Here is a 19,982-nt window from a genome sequence, read left to right as displayed (position 1 = left end):
TGCCCCCACTGGCCTCCCTGCCCCTTGTGCCCAAACCCAGCTTCTCAAGCCCCTGACCTGGCCTGACCTCTGCATCCCCAGGGTGTCCCCACCACTGCTCCTTTATGGGGACACTTGGATGAGGATGTCTGGTCACACCATGTGACACTGACCTTAGCTGACCCCAAATCCACTCCCAGAGACCCTGCCCCTCCCCTGAGTCCCAAGGTGCTCCCTGCCCCCGACATGCCCAATGGGGTGTGGCCTCCCACGCCTTTGGGGTACTCTCGGGTCCAGCCTCATGGGGATGGCTCCACGACGCCCACAGTCCAGACTTGTCCCTGATGCCGTCACCATCCAGCCAGGCCCAAGCTCCATTCTAACAGCTACCCCTGGACCAGCGTTTACTGAGTGGAGGGGACTTGCTCGCTCTGCAGTCCCCTCTCCAGTCTGTGGGGCAGAGCAGCCTCCATTGCAAGAAGGGAAAGAAGGCCCAGGGCCCATGGCAGGCTGGAAGACGGCAGCCTGGGCCCAGACTGCGGTGGGAGTGCATCTGCAGATGGGGCGCGACCACCGCCAGGATAGGCCGGGCACGCAGCCCTGCACAGCAGTCAGGTGAGACATCCAGGCTCCAGAGGGCAGCTCAGCGGGGAAGCCAGGGAGCCTATGTGACCCACACAAGAGGTCTTCGAGGGCCAACCTCACGGCCCACTGCACAGGCCACTGCTAGGGACCCCTGGCTGGGGTCTGGATGTGCCACTTGGAACGTCTCAGAACCACACATCCCAGCAGGTGGCCCCCAGGCACGTGGCCTCTGAGACCACAGGAAGTGACTGACCCTTGCTGGGTGAGTGGGGCTGGGATCTAGGGAAGCTGAGACCCTCTGGAGGGGTCCAAGTGGGGCGGGTGCCCCAGTGAAGCTCAGCACCCAAGGATGCACAGATAGGGGAGGTGGACTCCAGCCAGTGTGGGGTACCCTGGGCAGAAACAGGTGATCCTTGACCACCTCGGGCTTGGTCAGCTACAGGAAGGGTGGGGTTGCACCCTGCACTCCAGAGCACTGGGGAAGCTCTGGGCAGCTGCCAGGGCCTTGTCTTCAGGGCCAGGGACAGTGGCCATGACCATGAATTATCTGAGAGGGAGGCTGGGGTCCAGCACCTGGGCCATTCAGGGAAGGGGCAGCCCACCCGGCTCCTGCTATTCCCAGGGGACTCAGGACAGGGTTGAAGGTCTTTTTTTGTGACCCAGAGCCCCTGAGGGCCCCATGGAGCTATAGCCCTAGGACAGCCAGCAGGTGCCTGGGCCCCACAGTCAGGTGAAACCACCCCACACTCTGAGGGGGGCCTGGCTCAGCTGTCCGAGGCTGTGCCTTGGCCTCCTGCCCCCCAGCAATGTGTCCCTGGCACCTACTTGTTCTTGAGGAGATTCCTGGCCTCAGGCTGCCATCCCATGGGGGTGGGTGCAACTGGAGAGAGATGTGGAGGTGGTACTGGCTGGGGCACCCCCTCCCAGCCCTGCCCCCACTGTGCGAGGCTGAGACAATGTGAGGGAAGGGGAGAGGGCTGCCCAGTCCTGGGGGTCAGTGGCTGTGGACAGCAGCCTCCTGTCTCCAGGGAGGCTCAGCAGACAAGTGAAGGAGGAGCCCACCCTGGCCCCAAAAGCAGTGTGTGTTACCCCCAGATCCCCCCACCTGAGCCAGGCCCAGTCCTCCTGCTGCCTCCAGGCCTGTCCCTAGGGCCGTGGACTTGCCCAGCATAGCATGGGCACTCCACAGTGGCAGGTGCCAGCCCCAGGGACACCTGACCAGCAGGTGTCCTTTGCCCCTTTCGTCTGTGAGCTGCTGGAGGTGACCTTTGCTGGGGAGGGGGACCCAGGCTTGGCCAAAAAGTATTGCTGGGAGAAGGGGGAGCTGAAGGTCTGCGGGTCCTGCCATGGCCCTGGGCATGTCCTGTGGGCAGCAGGCCAGAGGCTGCCCTGAAATGGCTGTGGCTCGGCTGAGCTGACGAGACATTCCAGAGACCCCTGCCTGGCCCACTGGTGCTCCCTGGAAAGGGTCTCCAGAGGCCCTGGGTGCCTGGCTGTCCTGTCCACCCCCTCCCACCCCTCCCACCTCTGTGGCTCTTGCGATTCACCCCACCTGAAGCTAGGCAAGCTCTTGAGCTCACAGGGAGGGTGCAGGTGGGAGTGCCAGCTCTGACCCTTCCTGGACTCCAAGGCAGAGCCACGCTCCTGACCACACCCGGACACACGTGCTTAGTTCTGTCTACTGGGCAGAGTCCTGTCCTGATGTACCCTGGGTCCTGGGAGCCTGGGCCTCAGTGGCTCGTTGGCAAAGGGACATCCCAAGTCACTGGTGGTTGGAACCAGAGCTCCGATCAGGGAAGGTGGACCCCCAGGGAGGAGGAGGCAAGGCCAGTGACAGAGTGAGACCAGAGAGGGTGTGCGGGAGGCCCAGCGGTATGTGGTGGAGGGAACTGCGAGGCTGGAGGGCAGTGGTGGGCACAGGCCTGGGTTTGGCACGGAAGCCTGACCTGTCTCAGGGCTGGGTGGTCTCCCCGTCTCCCCCACCCAGTCTTCTGTTCAGTGCACGCCATACCCAGCCCACTGTGGGAGGCCGGGAGTGCCTGGGTCTAGTCCTTAGCCTCCTGTGGCCCCTGAGAGCTGGGCACCCGCTGGAGCGGAGGTTGCAGAGCTGCTGGGGGACGGAGAAGTGTACATCGGTCCTCCAGCCCTGCAGGCACAAGGCAGCTACGTCAACACGGCCCCCTGCTTCCCCCAAGGATGATGGGAAGGGGGGGTGTGAACTGAGCTCCATCAACACGGCCTCCTGCTTCCCCCGAGGATGGGGATGGGAAGTGGGGGGTGTGAACTGAGGTCCTGCAGTGGAGGAGATGGGTAGGGGCTGGGCACAGCAGCAACACCCACCTGGATGCAGATGCCTGGGGCACAGGCCTCCTCCCTGGGAAGGTCCAGGAAGGCAAAGGCAGGGGCGGCTGCGGGGTCACCCTGGGATGGGGGAGGGCAGGTCACAGGCAGTGGGAGGAAGGGCAGATCAGGCTAAACCCTGTCCTTCTCCCACATCCTCTCAGCACAAAGCAGGGCTGGCCCCCTACCCCTCCCTGCCAGGTAGGCTAGACCCTGGGTGGGCTCAGGGCCCAGGTGGGGCAGAGACCACTACAGGGAAGTGATGGGGTCCTGCTGTCCCCCCCCACACTTCCCCAGGATGGAGCCCCTCTCTCGGCTCACTGAGGCTGGAGGGAGCGGGCTGGCCTGGAGTGCGGGTTGGCAGGCAGGGAGCTGTGACTTCCTCCTGTGACACAGGTGCACCTGGAAGTGGGCGGGGCTGGACGAGAAGAAGGTGGCCCGGAGGTGGCCCTTCATGGGCGAAGGCTGGATGGTCATTTTCCAGGCTGTAGGGAGTGAAGGGTGAGACTCCCATCTGGCCCAGCACCCCACTGCCTCCCTTCCTTCCCCAGAGGGCCCAGTGCCTGCCCACTGTACCTCCCCCAACCCACCTGGTCCCTCACTGGCCCAGCACCGTTATCCCACCTCCCCGACCAACACAGAGTGACATAAAGGATGTTCTGTGCGGCGTCCACGCTGTGCAGGCCCCATGGAGAACTTACTTGGGAAGCGACGCTGTTCAAAAGGGCACCGCACCCAGGACCCCCAACTGGTGGAGAACTGCAAAGTGGGGTGAGGGGTGCAGGAGGGTGGAGTGTGTGCAGGGCAGGGACAGGGCAGGGACAGAGACAGGCTGGGTCAGCTTCATGGTGCTCTGGCCCAGATCCCCTCCTTAGGCCCTTAGCTCACCCACTGTCAGACCAGAAGGGGGCTCTGAGGGACGGCTGGGAGGGTGGGCTCCAGGGCTGGGCAAGGGCCCCCGCCCCACTTCCTGTCCTGATGCCCCCTGGCCCCTCCCCAAATAGGGCACTGGCAGGCTGTGGCAGCCCCTCACCTTCAGGCAGAGCTGGGGTTGGGTGTCCACCAGCGGGTACTGCACCTGAGGAGGGCTGGGGTCAGGCTGTGGCATCCATGCCCACCCCCATCCCTGCCGAGCAGGCACTCACTCTGCGATGCACCAGCTGGCTGGATCGCTGCAGCTTACGACAGCCGGCCCCGGGCCCCGGGCGCCAGCACAGGCTCACATGGCCACTCACAGGGCAGGTGGGCTCCCAGCTCAGTGTCTGGCTCCTTGGGTGGTAGTAGACCGTGTCCCACAGCACCTCCAGTGCCTCAGTGTCTGCAGGAACCCTCCCCCAAACACAGGTCAGTTGGCCCCTACTCTTGCTGCCAGGCCAATGGGGTCTATCACCCACTCAAGTGACCACTGGGCCAGGGTCCAGAGCAGTCCTCCTATGGGTTGCTGAGCCCTGTCCCAAGTCTGTGCATGTGTGTGCATGGGTGTGTGCGCCTATGTGTGTGCCTGTGCATGGGTGCGTGTCCATGGGCATGGGTGTGTGTGCCTGCCTGTGCATGGGTGTATTCGTGTGTATGTGTGTGCACGTGTATGGATGTGTATGTGCATGGGTGCGTGTCATGGTGTGGGTGTGTATATGCATGGGTGTGCCTGCCTGTGCATGGGTGTGCGTGTGCGTGTGTGTGCATGTGTATGGGCGTGCATGTGCATGGGTACATGTGCATGTGTGTGTGCAATGTCGCTGAGCAGAACCGAGAGCAGGGCATCTCTTATTTTTTTCAGACGGAGTCTCACTCTGTCCCCCAGGCTGGAGTGCAGTGGCGTGATCTCAGCTCACTTGCAAGCTCCGCCTCCCTGGTTCACGCCATTCTCCTGCCTCGGCCTCCCGAGTAGCTGGGACTAGAGGCGCCCCCCACCACGCCCGGCTAATTTTTTGTATTTTTAGTAGAGACGGGGTTTCATCGTGTTAGCCAGGATGGTCTTGATATCCTGACCTCGTGATCCGCCCGCCTCAGCCTCCCAAAGTGCTGGGATTACAGGCGTGAGCCACCGCGCACGGCCTGGGCATCTCTCTTGTGCCCCTCAGACAGCCCCTCTTGACAGCCTTGATTTTCCCAGGTGAGCTGGGCCACGTGAGCACACACACACACACACACACACACACACACACGTGCACATCCACATCTGTGCACAGGTTCCCTTGGTGACAGGCCCAGGGATTTAGGCTGGACCTGCCCCTTATCTCATCCCCCCACGTCAGTCCTCATGGTGGGATCAGCCTGGCCGCAGCCATTCCCACCCTCCCGCCCCTTGGCATCGCAGGACACTTGCCGTTTTCAAAGGGGCAGATCTGGATCCGCACCGCGTCAGGGGTCGCAGACCAGCCCTGTGGGAGGGGTTGGGGTCAGCGCAGCCCGCCCACCCCTGTGTTCCCCCACCCGCCCCAAGTACAGGCCACACCTCCAGGCACAGGCACGGCAACTCCTGGCTGTAGGGCAAGGAGACGACCCGGGAGACGTTGTTGGCGGTCACCTGCAACCCAGAAAGGGCGGTTGAGGGGCTGCGCGGGAGGGCGGGGGTGGTCCGAGGTGGGCGGGGCCTGGGCCTGACGGGGCGGGGACGGGAGGTGGGCGGGGCCTAGGCCTGACCGGGGCGGGGACGAGAGGTGGGCGGGGACTGGAGGTGGGCGGGGCCTAGGCCTGACCGGGGCGGGGACGGGAGGTGGGCGGGGCCTAGGCCTGACGGGGCGGGGACGGGAGGTGGGCGGGGTCTAGGCCTGCCCCGGCGCGGAACGCGGAGGTGGGCGGGGCCTAAGGTTGACCAGGGCGCAGGGCGCAGGCGCTCACTTGCACCGGGGCGCCCACGTCCTCGCAGGTGAACCGCTTGTGGCAGAGCCGCACGTAGTAGTCGGGGCTCCCAGAGGCCCTGGGCACCTGCACCAGAATCGCCTTGCGCCTCCGGTCCACCCAGTAGCTGAGCTTCCCGGCTGCAGGAGGCCGCAAGTCGGGGCCGCGCTGGGACCAGGGGTCACCGACACGGGGCTCTGTCCCGAGAGCCCCGACGTGGCGGCTCCTGTTTGGTTCAGGCGTTTGGCAGCCGCCCACCCGAGGGCCCCTCAGGATTTCCCAAACGGTGCAGAAGACCCCGGGGAGAGGAAGCCTGTCGCAGCGTCCAGGGGTCTTCGCCAGGGCGTCGAAGGAGGGAACTCACCGAGGCAGTCAGGCACGTTCCTCCCCACGTCCTCCTCTCCGCAGTCTGCAAAGCGCAGAGGCAATGGCGGGGTGCGGGCTGCCCTGCCCTGGGGGCAATCCTCCTCCACCCGCCCCCTCCGCCCCCCCTGCCCCCACCCCGCGCTGTGCCTCCGCCATGCGACCTCGAATTAAGCCAAAGGCCTTGCGGGGATCTGTCCAGTGTGAGGGCCAGGCCCCTGCCCTGGGAAGTCCCACCCCAAGCCAGGCCCTGGAGGCTGAACGGCAGCTGTGCCCAGGGGGGCCCTGGGGACCCTACCTTCCACGAGGTGCTTCTGATCCAGCTGGACCCCGCAGAAATGAGGGATGGTCCTCAGGGTGACATAGAGGTGCTGGGCCACGCTCACCTCAAAGCAGCCAAAGTACACCTGGAGCTGAGCAGGTGCAGGTGTGAGCTGCGTGGACTCAGAGGCACTGCCCTCCCCAGCTGGCCAGCTCCATTTGCGTGGCTGGAGCTCAGAGCGAGGGATGGCGCCCAGGAGGAGCGGTGCCCAGTCTTCGGGACGTGGGTGGCAGAGCCCTGCCCTGGCCTCACCTGCTGCCCCACCTGCTGCCGGTGGGAGGCCCTGGCCACCCACACGCTCTGACACTGCGTCTCCTGGGTGTCCAGGCTCACGGTGCAGGCCTCCAGGCCCCGCAGGTGCTCTGGGTGGAGGAAGGGCCCAGCAGGGCACGTCAGAGTAGGGCTGCCCCTGGCTCCAGACGGGGCCGTGGGACCCTGTTCCTCTGCCTTCTCTCTGTGAAGTGCGGTTAGCAGCGCCCCGCTCCCTCACCAGGCTGCCCAGGGTTTGATGGGAATAAAAGGCACCTGGGCCCACTGCTGGACCTGTGGGTGTTACTCCCACCCTCGAGGCCACCTCTCACCATGCAGGGTGATGGAGGCGCGTACACGCAGGAACAATGAGCAGCCGTCAGAGGGGATACATTGCATGGCAGTGTAAGACGTCAGGGCCTCCAGGACTGACCTGGACATGGACACAGGGCGTGGCCGGCAGAAGCTGTTAAAAATGTTCCCTGGGGATAGAGAAGGCGTGTAAGGCCTCGAGTTCCCTGGTGCTTGGAAAGGCTTTGTGGTTGGTTCTGTGAAGGGCGAGAGAGCCCTGGGACTGCACAGTCTTTGCTGGGGGGTCTTTACTATCTTGCCCCAAGCCAAGTGGGGAGCAAGCCCTCTGGCATGTAGTGAGCCCACCCCGAGACACACTCTGAAATGTCTGTGGGACCCTAGCAGTGGGCCCAGGTCAGTGGGGCAGGCTGCACACCAGTCTGCATCAGAGCAGTAGAAGCTGCTGCCCCACCTGGCCAGCAAGGGGGCAGGGAGCCCACCTTGACTTGCCGGCAAGCTCTGTCGCCTCTGCTCAAAGACGAACAGCAGAAAAGGCCAACACGGGCTTGCTGGGACACCTGGGAGGCGACCGCAAGGTTGCTGCAGCCCAGACCTCTGTCCACAGAGAAGTGGCCACATCCTTGCAGGGAGGGTTTGCCTCCAGGGCCTTTTGCTCGGAGACCAAACACCATTCCAGGCAGCCGCATCAGACCTGCGCAACGGGGAGCTGGGGTATCATTTGGGGCACCAGGGGCTCAGCAATTTTGCTGCCTTTGCTCAGCCAGGTTTGCAGGTGGGACTCAGAGCAGAACTTCACTTGAGCCACAGAGCCTGGCAACCCGGCATTCCACAGGAGGACTGCCACCCTCTTTATAGAAGGCCTGGCCACCGAGTCATGGGACCTCATGCTGTTGGTGAGACAGGGCAGCTGCTGCTCAGCGGAGCCCACACTGAACACGGCACCCTGCTGAGGCAGGAGAGGAAGGAATGAGGGTAACCAGGAACGAAGGGATAAGCAAAAGAACAGCAGGTGCAGCCAGTTCCAGGCAAGATTAGGCAGCACACAGGCCACAGCCTCCCTCCTGTGATAATGAGACTCCACTTCAGTCTCTGATTGTTGCAGACTCATCCTCCACAGGGTGTAACCCACTGGGAACCTCCACAGGGCAGCTAGGGGTGTTACCAAATTCTTTTAGCTTTATGAAAACCTTGGGGCGCATTGCAATCGGGGTCCTTGGCCGCTTGCTTGAGCCTGCTCCCGTTCTGTGGAGTGCTCTTTCTCTTCAGTAAATCTGTGCCCTCCTTACTCCGTTATTTTTTGTTGCTTTACTTGTGTGTTTTGTTCAGTTCTTTGTTCAACACGGCAAGAACCTAGACAACTGACAGCTGAGACCTTCCACCCAGTAACTCTGTGCCTCAAAGGGGCAATGGGAACGAAGAGGTCCGAACATCCTATGGGTAAGAAATCCAACTCTTTCTCTTTTTTTTTTTTTTTTTTCGAGACGGAGTTCCGCTCTGACGCCCACGTTGGAGCACAGTGGCGTGATCTCGGCTCACTGCAACCTCTGCCTCCTGGGTTCAAGCAATTCTCCTGCCTCAGCCTACCAAGTAGCTGGGATTACAGGCATGCACCACCACGCCCGGCTAATTTTTGTATTTTTAGTAGAGACAGGGTTTCACTATGCTGGCCAGGCTGGTCTCAAAGTCCTGACCCAGGTGATCCGCCCGCCTCGGCCTCCCAAAGTGCTGGGATTACAGGTGTGAGCCACCACGCCCAGCCAGAAATCCAACTCTTGCAAATTCCCACTGCAGACCAGAGAGACTCACAGCAATCTGATTTACCCTCCTGCCTGAGATAGCGGGAAACCAAGGCAAAATCCATGAGCAATGGTTTCAAGACAGTGGGCATGAGGAAGTCAGGGCCAGTGAGTCCTGGGAGACAGGAAACAGTCACAGTGAGCTCTGGGAATGTGCCACTGTCTGGGAAGTGTTTCCAGGCAGTGGTGGGGGTGAAGTCCCAAGTGGAGCTTGGCACACTCCCTGAGAGGAGGAACTGGGATGGAGGGTCTGGGCAGCCAGGGCCTTCAGGACTGAGTATGAGAGGGGAGAGGATAATGCAGAGAGAGAACTCTGGGGAGCATCCACTTTGCTAATAATACTCAGTGGAGTATTCATGAACACACGCATGTGAGGGAACACCCAGAGGTGGAGAAAGAACCACCCCAGGGAATTTGAGGGAGTGGCCGGGCGGGGCTCACGCCTGCAATCCCAGCACTTCGGGAGGCCGAGGCAGGCGGATCACCTGAGGTCAGGAGTTCGAGACCAGCCTTGGCAACATGGTGAAACCCCGTCTCTACTAAAAATACAAAAATTAGCCGGGTGTGGTGGCGGGCGCCTGTAATCCCAGCTACTCAGTAGGCTGAGGCTGAAGAATCACTTGAACCCAGGAGGCGGAGATTGCAGTGAGCCGAGATCGCATCACTGCACTCCAGCCTGGTGACAGAGCGAGACTCCATCTCAAAAAAAAAAAAAAAAAAAAAAGGCTGGGCACGGTGGCTCACGCCTGTAATCCCAGCACTTTGAGAGGCCACTGCACCCAATCAACAAAATTTTAAAAATCACTTATGATTATCTCAATAGTCACAGAAAAATTTTTTGACGAAGTTCACCATCCATTCCTGATTTAAATAAAAATCTCAGCAAACAGGGAATGAAATTTCCTTAAACTGATAAAGACAATCTGTGAAAAACCTATATCTAACATCACATTTCATAGTGAAAGAATAGATTATTTCCCTGCCCCCCAGATCAAAAACAAGACAAGGATCCCTGCTCTTCTCACTTCGACTCAATACTGCAGGGGAGACCCTACACCATGCAATGGGGCAGGAAAAGAAATAGGCTTCTTGCTTGGAAACGAAGAAGTAAAGTTGTGTTCTTTTGTAGATGACATGATTGTCTCTGTAGAAAACGCTAGTATCTACAAAAAAGGCACTGCAACTAATAAATAAGTTTAGCAAAGTTGCAGGATACAAGATCAGTATACAAAAATCCACTATTTCTTTTTTGTTTTTCTGTTTTGTGTTTTTTTGTTTTTGCTTTTGTTTTTGTTTTTGTTTTTGTTTTTGAGACGGAGTCTCGCTCTGTCGCCCAGGCTGGAGTGCCGTGGCGCGATCTCCACTCACTGCAAGCTCCCCTGCCTCCTGGGTTCACGCCATTCTCCTGCCTCAGCCTTCCGAGTAGATGGGACTACAGGTGCCCATCAGCACGCCCGGCTAATTTTTTTGTATTTTTAGTAGAGATGGGGTTTCACCGTGTTAGCCAGGATGGTCTTGATCTCCTGACCTCGTGATCCACCCGTCTCAGCCTCCCAAAGTGCTGGGATTACAGGCTTGAGCCACCGCGCCCGGCCATGTTTTGTGTTTTTTTGAGACAGGGCCTCACTCTGTCGCCCAGGCTGGAATGCAGTGGTGTGATCTCGCCTCACTGCAACCTCTGCTTCCCAGGTGCAAGTGATTCTCGTGTCTCAGCCTCCCGAGTAGCTAGGACTACAGATGCGTACCACCACACCCAACTAATTTTTTAATTTGTAGTGGAGACGGGATTTCGCCATGTTGGCCAGACTGGTCTTGAACTCCTGACCTCAAGTGATCCACTTGCCTCAGCCTCCCAAACACTGTATTTCTATATACTAGCAAAGAATAGCTATAAATTGAAAATTTAGAAATAAAATAAAGCCGGATGGTTTGGGGATAAAAAGCCAGGCTGTGCTAGGGAGCGCGGCGGGGACTGAGGGGAGTGAGGAGAGCTTCGTCCCCAAGGCTGGTGTTTCCTTCCCTTGGAGGATCTTCCCTGGGGCTTGGTATGCAGCAATCTTCAGAGAAATGACTGTGCCTTAGAACTCGGTGTCTATGTTGTCATCCGTGTGTGTTCGGCCAACAACTCCCCTTTAATGCCAGCACTTTGGGAGGCCGAGGCAGGCAGATCACCAGAGGTCAGGGGTTCGAGACCAGCCTGGCCAACATGGCGAAACCCTGTCTCTACTAAAAATACAAAAATTTGCTGGGGATGGTGGTACGCACCTGTAGTCCTAGCTACTCAGGAGGCTGAGGTAGGAGAGGAAGGGAGGCAGAGGTTGCAGTGAGCACAGAGCACACCACAGCACTCCAGCCTGGGTGACAGAGTGAGACTCCATCTCAAAAAAAAAAAAAAAAAAAAAAAGACAACCTCCTTTATGCAAGAAATGAGAAATCTGCATCTTTTGACCCTTTCCAGAAAAAAGACAAAGACTTATTCCAGACAACCAAGAAAGGAATCAAAACCAGAAAGTTAAAAAAAAAAAAATGGTAAAGCCACAGAGGAGAAGGACTCACATTGAGCACGGAAAATGAGGACATGTACAGAGTTAGTGAAACGGGTGCAGGAGGAGAAGCTGCTCATTGAGAAATAAAATGTACAAAAATAAGAACAGGCTCTTGTCCCAACTAAGCTGACAAAATGAAGAGGAGGCTGTGTGGAAGGAAGGGTGAGTAAAGCAGAAACACACAAGATTAGTGTGGTACAAAACAGAATTCATTGTTACTGTGTGGAAAAAGCTGTGAAACTACAATTCATCATAAACTCTTAGAAGTAAATGTTTTGCCTCATCCAAAATAAGGCACATAAATAACACCCAGAGACTTACCAGAAGAGTGCCTGACAGATGTGCTTCCTCCGGGAAGGAGAAGGGAGCGCAACAGGAACCAATCGGTTACGGAAAGGACCGGCGAGCGCGGAGAATGGGAAACACAGTGGGAGTGGGGAATTGGGAATTCAAACTGGTGTTGACAGAGGAGGAGGCTGAGGACAACTGTGTGTGTTTAAAAACACCTGGGCCGGGCATGGTGGCTCACGTCTGTCATCCCAGCACTTCGGGAGGTCGAGGCAGGCGGATCACTTCAGGTCAGGAGTTTGAGACCAGCCTGGCCAACATGGTGAAACCCCATGTCTACTAAAAATACAATGATTAGCTGGGCACAGTGGTGCTGGGAGCCTGTAATCCCAGCTACTGGAGAGGCTGATGCAGGAGAATCCCTTGAACCCGGGAGGCGGAGGTTGCAATGAGCCGAGATTGCGCCACTGCACTCCAGCCCGGGCAACAAAGCAAAACCTTGTTCCCCACACCTGTCGAAAAATTAAAAAAAAAAATACAGTATAACAAAAATAAAAATTAAAACACGCTGGGACTACACTTCCCTAATATGGGAGACCAGGCCATTTACACCGACTCAACTGCTGAAAAGTACTAATTAGGCTGGAGAAAAAAAATACTTTTTTTAAAAACTTCCTAGAAAGGTATGAGAGCTGCGAAACGTATCAGGATGGGGGGCTGAGGAAAGCGGGGTGTAGGAGGTTGCTTTACAGGGATGGGGGATGGAGGGAGGGTTTCTAACCCAGTGGGAGCTGAGGGCTTTGTGGGGAGGCCCCAGCACATGGTGAGGGAGAACTTCCCCAGGTTGAGCTGGGCCTTGACCTGGGTTAGCGAGAATTGGACCGATCCTCTCCCCAAAGCCCAGAGTCACTGAGTGGAGTAGCGGGGAGTAGAAAGTTCCAGAGTCGCTGAGTGGAGTAGCGGGGAGTAGAACGCTCCCCAAAAGCCCAAAACCGAGTACAGATTCACAGCCCAGGCTGGGCCCACCAGGAAGACCCATGAAACCTCAATCTGTGAATCTGGTTTAAACGGCCGGACAGTCAGGCACTGCTCCTGGCGCCACCCAGCAACAATGGGAATCCAACCCCCGGGAGGCCCTCCATCCTGGGACTTTGAGCCACTGAAGGTAAACAAGCACTCCAGGAAGCAGAGAGCCTGGAGTGACGCTGCAGAGAGGCTGGGCCCACGGTGTCCTCCAGTGACCAGCCACAGGCCAAGCAGAATTAAAAACAGGCTTGAAAATACAGGCAGTGGGAAAGGCTGTGACGAAGGACCGGGCACACTTGAGAGAAACGGAATTCCTAGAAACAAAACCACCGCGACAGAATTAAAATGCAATGGGTGATTTTTAAGAGCAGATTGGGGCCGGGCGCAGTGCCTCACGCCTGTAATCCCAGCACTTTGGGAGGCCGAGGTGGGCGGAACACGAGGTCAAGAGATCGAGACCAGACTGGCCAACACGGTGAAACTCCGTCTCTATTAAAAATACAAAAAAAGTTAGCCAGGCATGTTGGCACATGTCTGTAATCCCAGCTACTCAGGAGGCTGAGACAGGAGAATTGCTTGAACCTGGGAGGCAGAGGTTGCGTTGAGCCCAGATTGCACCACTGCACTTCAGCATGGGCAACAGAGCGAGACTCTGTCTCAAAAAAAGAAAAAAAAAAAAAAAGGTGGGGGAGGTTAAAGTAAAAAACCTATATGATAATTTTCATAGATGCAGACATTTTACATAAAATTCAATACCTATTCATGATAAAAGAATGCTTAGCAAGCTAGGAAAAGAAAGGTACCTCTTTGTCTAGATCAGGGACATCTAGTGCAAACATCCAATAAACTTAACACTGAGCAGTAAACCTTCGGAATCATTACCATTAATATACCATTAATATCAAGACTCAGACAGGAATTCCCTCTTTCAACATTGCCCTGGAGATCTGAACCAATTCCACAAGATCCGCACCCTCCACCCAATGCATAGGTTTACAAGCTGTCATTAGCTGCAGAATATGTGATCAGCTATTTAAAAAAGGAGACTCAATAGGAAATCTATTAGAAATACTAAACAGGATTGTATTTTTTTACTTATTTATGTTTTTTTGAGGCAGAGTCTCACTCTATTGCCCAGGCTGGAGTGCAGTGGCACAATCTCGGCTCACTGCAACCTCTGCCTCCTGGGTTCAAGTGATTCTCTTGCCTCAGCCTCCCAGGTTGCTGGGATTACAGGCAAGTGCTACCATGCTCAGCTTTTTTTGTTTTGTTTTGTTTTGTTTTTGAGATGGAGTCTCACTCTGTCGCCCAGGCTGGAGTGCAGTGGTGCAATCTCAGCTCACTGCAAGCTCCGCCTCCCAGGTTCACGCCATTCTCCTGCGTCAGCCTCCCGAGTAGCTGAGACTACAGGTGCCAGCTACCACGCCCGGCTAATTTTTTTTGTATTTTTAGTAGAGATGGGGTTTCACCATGTTAGCCAGGATGGTCTCTATCTCTTGACCTCGTGATCCACCCACCTCGGCCTCCCAAAGTGCTGGAATTACAGGCGTGAGCCACCACGCCCGGCCTTTTTTTTTGTATTCTTAGTAGAGACAGGGTTTCACCGTGTTGGCCAGGCTGGTCTCGAACTCCTGACGTCAGGTGATCCGCCCGCCTCGGCCTCCCACAGTGCTGAGATTACAGGTGTGACCACTGCGTTGGCCATGCTTTGCGTTTGTTGTTTGTTTATTAATATCGTCCACTTTGTGAATTAGCATTTCATCCTTGCGCTGGGACCAGGCTGGTCTAATCTCCTCCCCTAAACTTAGAGGTCCTTGAGGCAAAGAAACATTTAATTAAAGTTTAGCCATCTATTTTTCTGTTAAATTCAAGTAAAAATAAATAAAATACTTTAAATGACATAAGGTAATTTCATTTCTATAAAATAATTTTTATCTGTTTATCCTGCAAATATCTGTATATTTGGCTACACAAATGTCTAGAACAGGCCAGGCACGGTGGCTCATGCCCATAATCCCAGCACTTTGGGAGACTGAGACAGGAGGATTGCTTGAGCCCAGGAATTTGAGAATAGCCTGGGTTTGGTTGACCAACCAATGATAGAAAGACCTCATGTCTATGCTTATAAAAATCAAAAATAAGAAAAAGAAAAAAAAAACCCAAAATGTCCAGAGCAATGTTGGTCTAGGTAAGTACTGCTTATTTCTACATGGAGGCTTTTCGTTGAGCTTTAACTTTCTTCCTTATAGCGTCTGCATCACTCAGAGCCCTTTTATAAATAGATACGCTGTTTACAAAGAAAATCAAGGTAGTTGTTAAAGGCCCAGTAGGGATCACTTTACACAGGGAAAAAACTTCGCTAGAAGAAATGGGGTTTTCCACCTGCTGCTGCTGGGCTGTCAACCGGGCCGCGGGTTTGGAACGCAACGAGGCAGAGGCATTGTGTGTTTTGTTTTTTGTTTTTTCTGAGACAGAGTCTCGCGCTGCCGCCCAGACTGGAGTGCAGTGGCCGGATCTCAGCTCACTGCAAGCTCCGCCTCCCGGGTTTACGCCATTCCCAGCCTGCCTCAGCCTCCCGAGTAGCTGAGACTACAGGCGCCCGCCACCTCGCCCGGCTAGTTTTTTGTATTTTTTAGTAGAGACGGGGTTTCACCGTGTTAGCCAGGATGGTCTCGATCTCCTGACCTCATGATCCGCCCGCCTCGGCCTCCCAAAGTGCTGGGATTACAGGCTTGAGCCACCGCGCCCGGCTGGCATTGTGTGTTAAGTGGAGACGTGGGACTCTCTGGCAGGCCCACCTCTGGCCAGGAGCCGGGGCGGCCTTGCCTGGGTGTGGCCAGGGTCACACACACATCGATGAGTGATGGTGGTTTGCCCTGCCCAGAAGGGAACCCCAGCTGCTGGGGACAGTGCAGGACAGAACTGCCTGCCACGGTGGACAAAGCGGCCCTGGTGGCCTGTGGTGGGGAGTCCAGGCCCTGAGCAACCCCCAGGGCTGAGATGTACTCACGGTTCCTGTGGCTCCTGCAGGTAAAGCCCTGGGGACAGAACAGTGAGAGGGGTGAGTGACTGAGGGCACCCCCTCCCCAGCCCGTCCTGCTCCTGCCCTGTCCCTCACTCCTGGGGGTCCTGGGCTGCCCTCAATCCCGGCTCCTCCTCAGTGTCAGGGGCCTGGCCCAAGGCTGGCATGTGGCGGTCACTTAGTAAACAGTGTGGTCTGAATCTCTGTGGACCCTCAGGCCCCAGGTCCCCCAACCACTTGTGCGTTTGTTAAGTGGACACTAGCAGAGCACCTACTATGTGCCAGGCTTGCTTGGGAGAGCACCTACTATGCGCCAGGCTTGCTTAGGTGCTGGGACTCATAAACAGAGGAAAACTGAACCATCCCTGCCTCTCCGGGAGCTCACATTCCGAGAAGGGGGAAACAGAACAATTTGAAACTGGGAAATCAGCAACTTATATTTTATGCAACTAAAATAAAGAGGTGGGAAAATAACAGAGGGAGCAAGAGGAGCAAGAGGGGTCCGGAGAGTGTGGGGGGTTCAGGTTATAAATCCAAGGAGTGCTTGGGGGGCCTCGTAGAGGTCAATTTCATGGACTTGGAAGGAAGTGAGGCTGAGCTGGTGGTGGGGGGTGGAGGCGTGCAGTGCGGTGAACAGGCCCTGGATGGTCGGGGTCCAAGCTGCACTCCTGATTTGTTATCATCCCCAGCCCAACCTGACCAAGGGTGCCCAAAGAGGGGCACGAGGACTTGTGGCCAGGTTCCTGGGGGCAGAAGGGTCCTGTGGGACAGGCTGCTCCCAGACAGCCCGTGGGTGAGGCAGGAGGTGCCCGGCACCCCAGCACTAAAGGCGTGGGAGCTGAGGGAGCACAGGGTGGCACTGGCACCCTCAAAGCAGGGCAGGACCCCCAGAGTCCAGGCCCCCTGGGGCGGCCACTGAGCTGGGGCGCTGGACTGTGCATCCTGTGGTCAACACAGCCGCTCCATTCTTGAAAAAAGCTGACCCTCTACTGACGGGATGGGGAAGCCCAGGCTGTCCGGGTTGGGGTGGGGGTGGGGGGAGCTCCAGATGGAGACCTGGACTTCTGCTCCTAGCCCAGGTGGAGCATGGAAAAATAAAACTCGGCCCACTTCTGTTCCTTGAATTGTGGAGCGGGTATTACCGGTGGCTACACCTCTTTCTAAATATTTTTTATTTTGGAATACGTTTAGATTTACAGAGAGTTTACCCAGGATTCCCTCATCTCAACAGTTTCCAGGGCATTTGCAAAACCTGGGGAGCCACATGGGTGGGCGGCAGTGAGTGACACTCAGTCTAGTGTGGAATCGGCGGCAGTGAGTGACACTCAGTCTAGTGTGGAATCGGCGGCAGTGAGTGACACTCAGTCTAGTGTGGAATCGGCGTCAGTGAGTGACACTCAGTCTAGTGCATGCTCCTAGTGAGCTGTTTTCTGTTCCAGGGTCCAGGCCAGGACCCCACCCTGCAGATGGCCTCCGAGTCTTCGTTCTCACCCCACTGTCTCCACCCATTTGCCGACCACCCCAGTAAATCCCCAGAGACTGCCATGCGTGACCCTCCTCCGCCCGCCATGGGCACGAAATGCGCTGCCCTTGGGTGGAGTACAGGCTGGACTCAGCGTCCTGATGGAAACCCCGCCTCGGCCCCTGGTGGAGAGCAGGGCCTCAAACGAGGGGCTGGCGGAGCCGACCCCAGGCTGCTGAGGGCTCTGCCCAGGCAAAAGGGGCCAGGCTCACCTGGGGCAGCCTCTGGGGAACATGATCCGAGCAGGCCTCAGGTGGGCAGGCGATGGCAGCCCAGACCGGCCCTGGCACAAAGGGAGCGGCGGAGGCAGCGCTGGGAGGCCCAGTGAGGCCACCTGTGCGGAACTGCAGGGGGGCAGTGGCGTGGGTCCCCGGCCCTCCCTGTCTCCCACCAGGTGCCCTGAAGCCCCTCTGGGCGCCCACGGTGGCCTGGACTCCCCGCCTCCAACTCCAGGAGAGAAAGAATCCCTGGGGGCTCAGAGGCCGGGGTGGGCTGGAGATGCGAGGGGCGTCCGCTCTCTCTCCTGACTTCCCGGACTCTGAAGCCCACCCAGGGCTGGCCCGGGGCCCGAGTGTCTGGGGCTGCAGGAGAGGCCGCTGTCCGGGCGCAGGACTTCGCACGGCTCTGCCCCGCCCCTCCCCTTCCCCGCGGGCCACGGGAAGCGGGACCTGGGCGCGCTGCGGGGAAGGTGGGGGGAGCTGGGAGGCCTGAGCCTGGGCCCTGGGCGCCTCCCCCACACGGGGTTTTCCGTCGTGCTTCTCGGGGCTTCCCAGCGGCCGGCGTTGGGGGCGGTCTGTAGGGAACCCCCAGGTCAGCTGCTCGCGGCCCCAACCGGCTCAAACTCCCCTGCCTCGGGCCCAGCTTCCCGCCGTCACCCGCCCGGGTTCCCCACCCCGGGGCGCGGCTGTAGCCCCGGCCTCCCCTACCTGGCTTCCCGCGCCCCCTCGCATCCACCTCCCTGTCCAAGGCTGCCCAGGCAGCGCCCCTACACCCACCTCCAGCTTCCCGCTCCTCCTCTCACCCCTCGACCCCTCCTGCTCCTGCTCGGCCCTCCCCACCCCATCTTCCATGAGACCCTCCCTCAGCCCCGCCAAACCCCTGCTCTCCCCTCCCCTCCAGCACTTCCCCTCCTTCCTCGCCTCTTCCACCTGCCTCAGCCCCTGCCCCTTTCCTTGGAGTACCAAGGGCTCAGTCTTGGTCCCCACACATTCCCCAGGATCACCTGCCGGTCCCAGCGGAGACAGCCCCATCACCCCTCCCACCGGGAGGCTGCCTGCACGCCCCGAAGCCGCCTCAGCAAAGCTTTCCTGCTTGCATTTCAAGGCTACCTTCCCCCAGGTCTCCCAACTCAGGGACCATTTCCTCCCAGGCAAAAGTTGACTCTGCGGTCTCATCTCTCACTTCTCCTTCCCCCTCCCAGCCAGAATCCCCAGGCCTGCCCCTCCCTGTTTTGCATCTTCACTGCAGGGTGGGATCCGGTGGACTCCCCTCCCACCTGAACCCCTCCATCTCCCCTGCTCCCACCGGTTCCCACACATCCCAGCCTGCTTTCTTCCTTGTTCCCCGAACGCCCTGCAGATCTGAGCCTGCCCACGGCACCCAGCACTCCAGCCCCCATGCCCACGGCTCCCCTCCCTGAGCTGAGCCCTCTGCTGGACCCATCTCAGGCCTGCGGAGCTGCTGGGTGTCCCACAAGTGTCCCCTGAGGTGACCAGGGCACCACCCTAAAGATACATCTTGCTCTCTGCTGTCCCCATGCCAGGAACGGTGCAACCAGCAGGTCCTCAGCGAGTCCTCCCTTTCTGGGACACCTTCCGTGCTCTTTCCATGCCTGGGTCCCCACTGTGCCTCGGCCAGCCTTGGGCACCGGCGCCCCTTCCTGGGACGCGGGGTACACTTCTTGCTGCAGGTGCTGATGAGGCGCCCTTTCCTGTAAGGCTGAGTCAGCGAGCCCTGCAGCAAGACCAGCCCCCCACCCCCACCCCTGGCCCCCGGCTCCCAACCCAGGCACCTCCACTGCCAACACCTCACTCTCAGCACATTTCCCGAGTGTTTCCTTGGCAGGTGTCTACACAAGCCCAGGTGCTGCGGTTCCCATGGCTCAGCGCAGCCACAGGGGGTGGGGTGGGAGCCCCGGTGGTTGGGGTGGGAGCCCTGGATGGGCTTGCAGGCTGCCCTAGATTCTAACACAGCCTCCTTGGAGGTCACAGGTGGGTCCGAGGTGGGCTCACCCTGCCTTGAGCTTCCAGCAAACACTTCCCGAAGCAACTCTGAAGGGTCAGGCCGGGTCTCCCAGCCTCCTTTCACCAGCGCTGCCTTCGGGGCCCCCCAGCCCCCCCGGCCCCCCCGGCCCTTGCAACCCCTTCCCGTTGATGTGCTGAGAGCATCAGGCCAGACCCACCTGAGGAGAAACCAGGGCCTTATCTGCCACAGTGTAGGGGCCTAGGAGGAGGCAGGAGCTTACCTGAGAACAGGAGAGGCCACATTCTGTAATCCAGGGAATGGCCAGGCTCTGGAAAGTGCCCCAGGTCAGGCCCAGGAACGCGAGTGCTTGCCCAGCCAGCATCTGGCTGTGCAGTGACAGCTCCCACTGGTGAGCGTGGATGTGAGTGGGGCAGGTTTTCAGGGTGCCCTGTGGCAGCGGCTCCAGGCTGACCCTGCAGCTCCAGCCCCAAAGACAAACAGAGGAGTGGAGTCTGCTCCTCACAGCAGAGCGAGCGGGACACTCCCCCTCCTGGCAAAACAGGGCTCGCTTCACAGACAGCAGCCCAGAGACTTTCCACCGTCTGGG

At 58.2% G+C, this 19,982-nt stretch overlaps 1 protein-coding gene across 1 annotated transcript; it reads right to left on the bottom strand.

Moving 5' to 3' along the window:
• Positions 1–353: 353 nt before the first annotated feature.
• Positions 354–19,770, bottom strand: IL17REL (interleukin 17 receptor E like). The gene is made up of 15 exons (XM_025400353.1): positions 19,656–19,770; positions 16,039–16,118; positions 15,658–15,685; positions 7,012–7,161; positions 6,683–6,792; positions 6,407–6,521; positions 5,746–5,885; positions 5,360–5,431; positions 5,231–5,285; positions 4,050–4,222; positions 3,938–3,982; positions 3,606–3,663; positions 3,226–3,322; positions 2,905–2,985; positions 354–2,710 (listed from the first exon to the last, which is right to left on the bottom strand). Exons 4-15 carry the CDS (start codon positions 7,118–7,120, stop codon positions 2,617–2,619), a joined length of 1,149 nt encoding a protein of 382 aa, XP_025256138.1. The 5' UTR covers positions 7,121–7,161; positions 15,658–15,685; positions 16,039–16,118; positions 19,656–19,770; the 3' UTR covers positions 354–2,616.
• Between the last annotated feature and the right edge of the window lie 212 nt (positions 19,771–19,982).

This window comes from Theropithecus gelada, chromosome 10, assembly GCF_003255815.1.
Source record: "Theropithecus gelada isolate Dixy chromosome 10, Tgel_1.0, whole genome shotgun sequence".
Classification (NCBI taxonomy): Eukaryota; Metazoa; Chordata; class Mammalia; order Primates; family Cercopithecidae; genus Theropithecus; species Theropithecus gelada.
The sequence above is the reverse complement of the archived record's forward strand: the minus strand, read 5'-3'. Positions and strand labels throughout refer to the sequence as shown.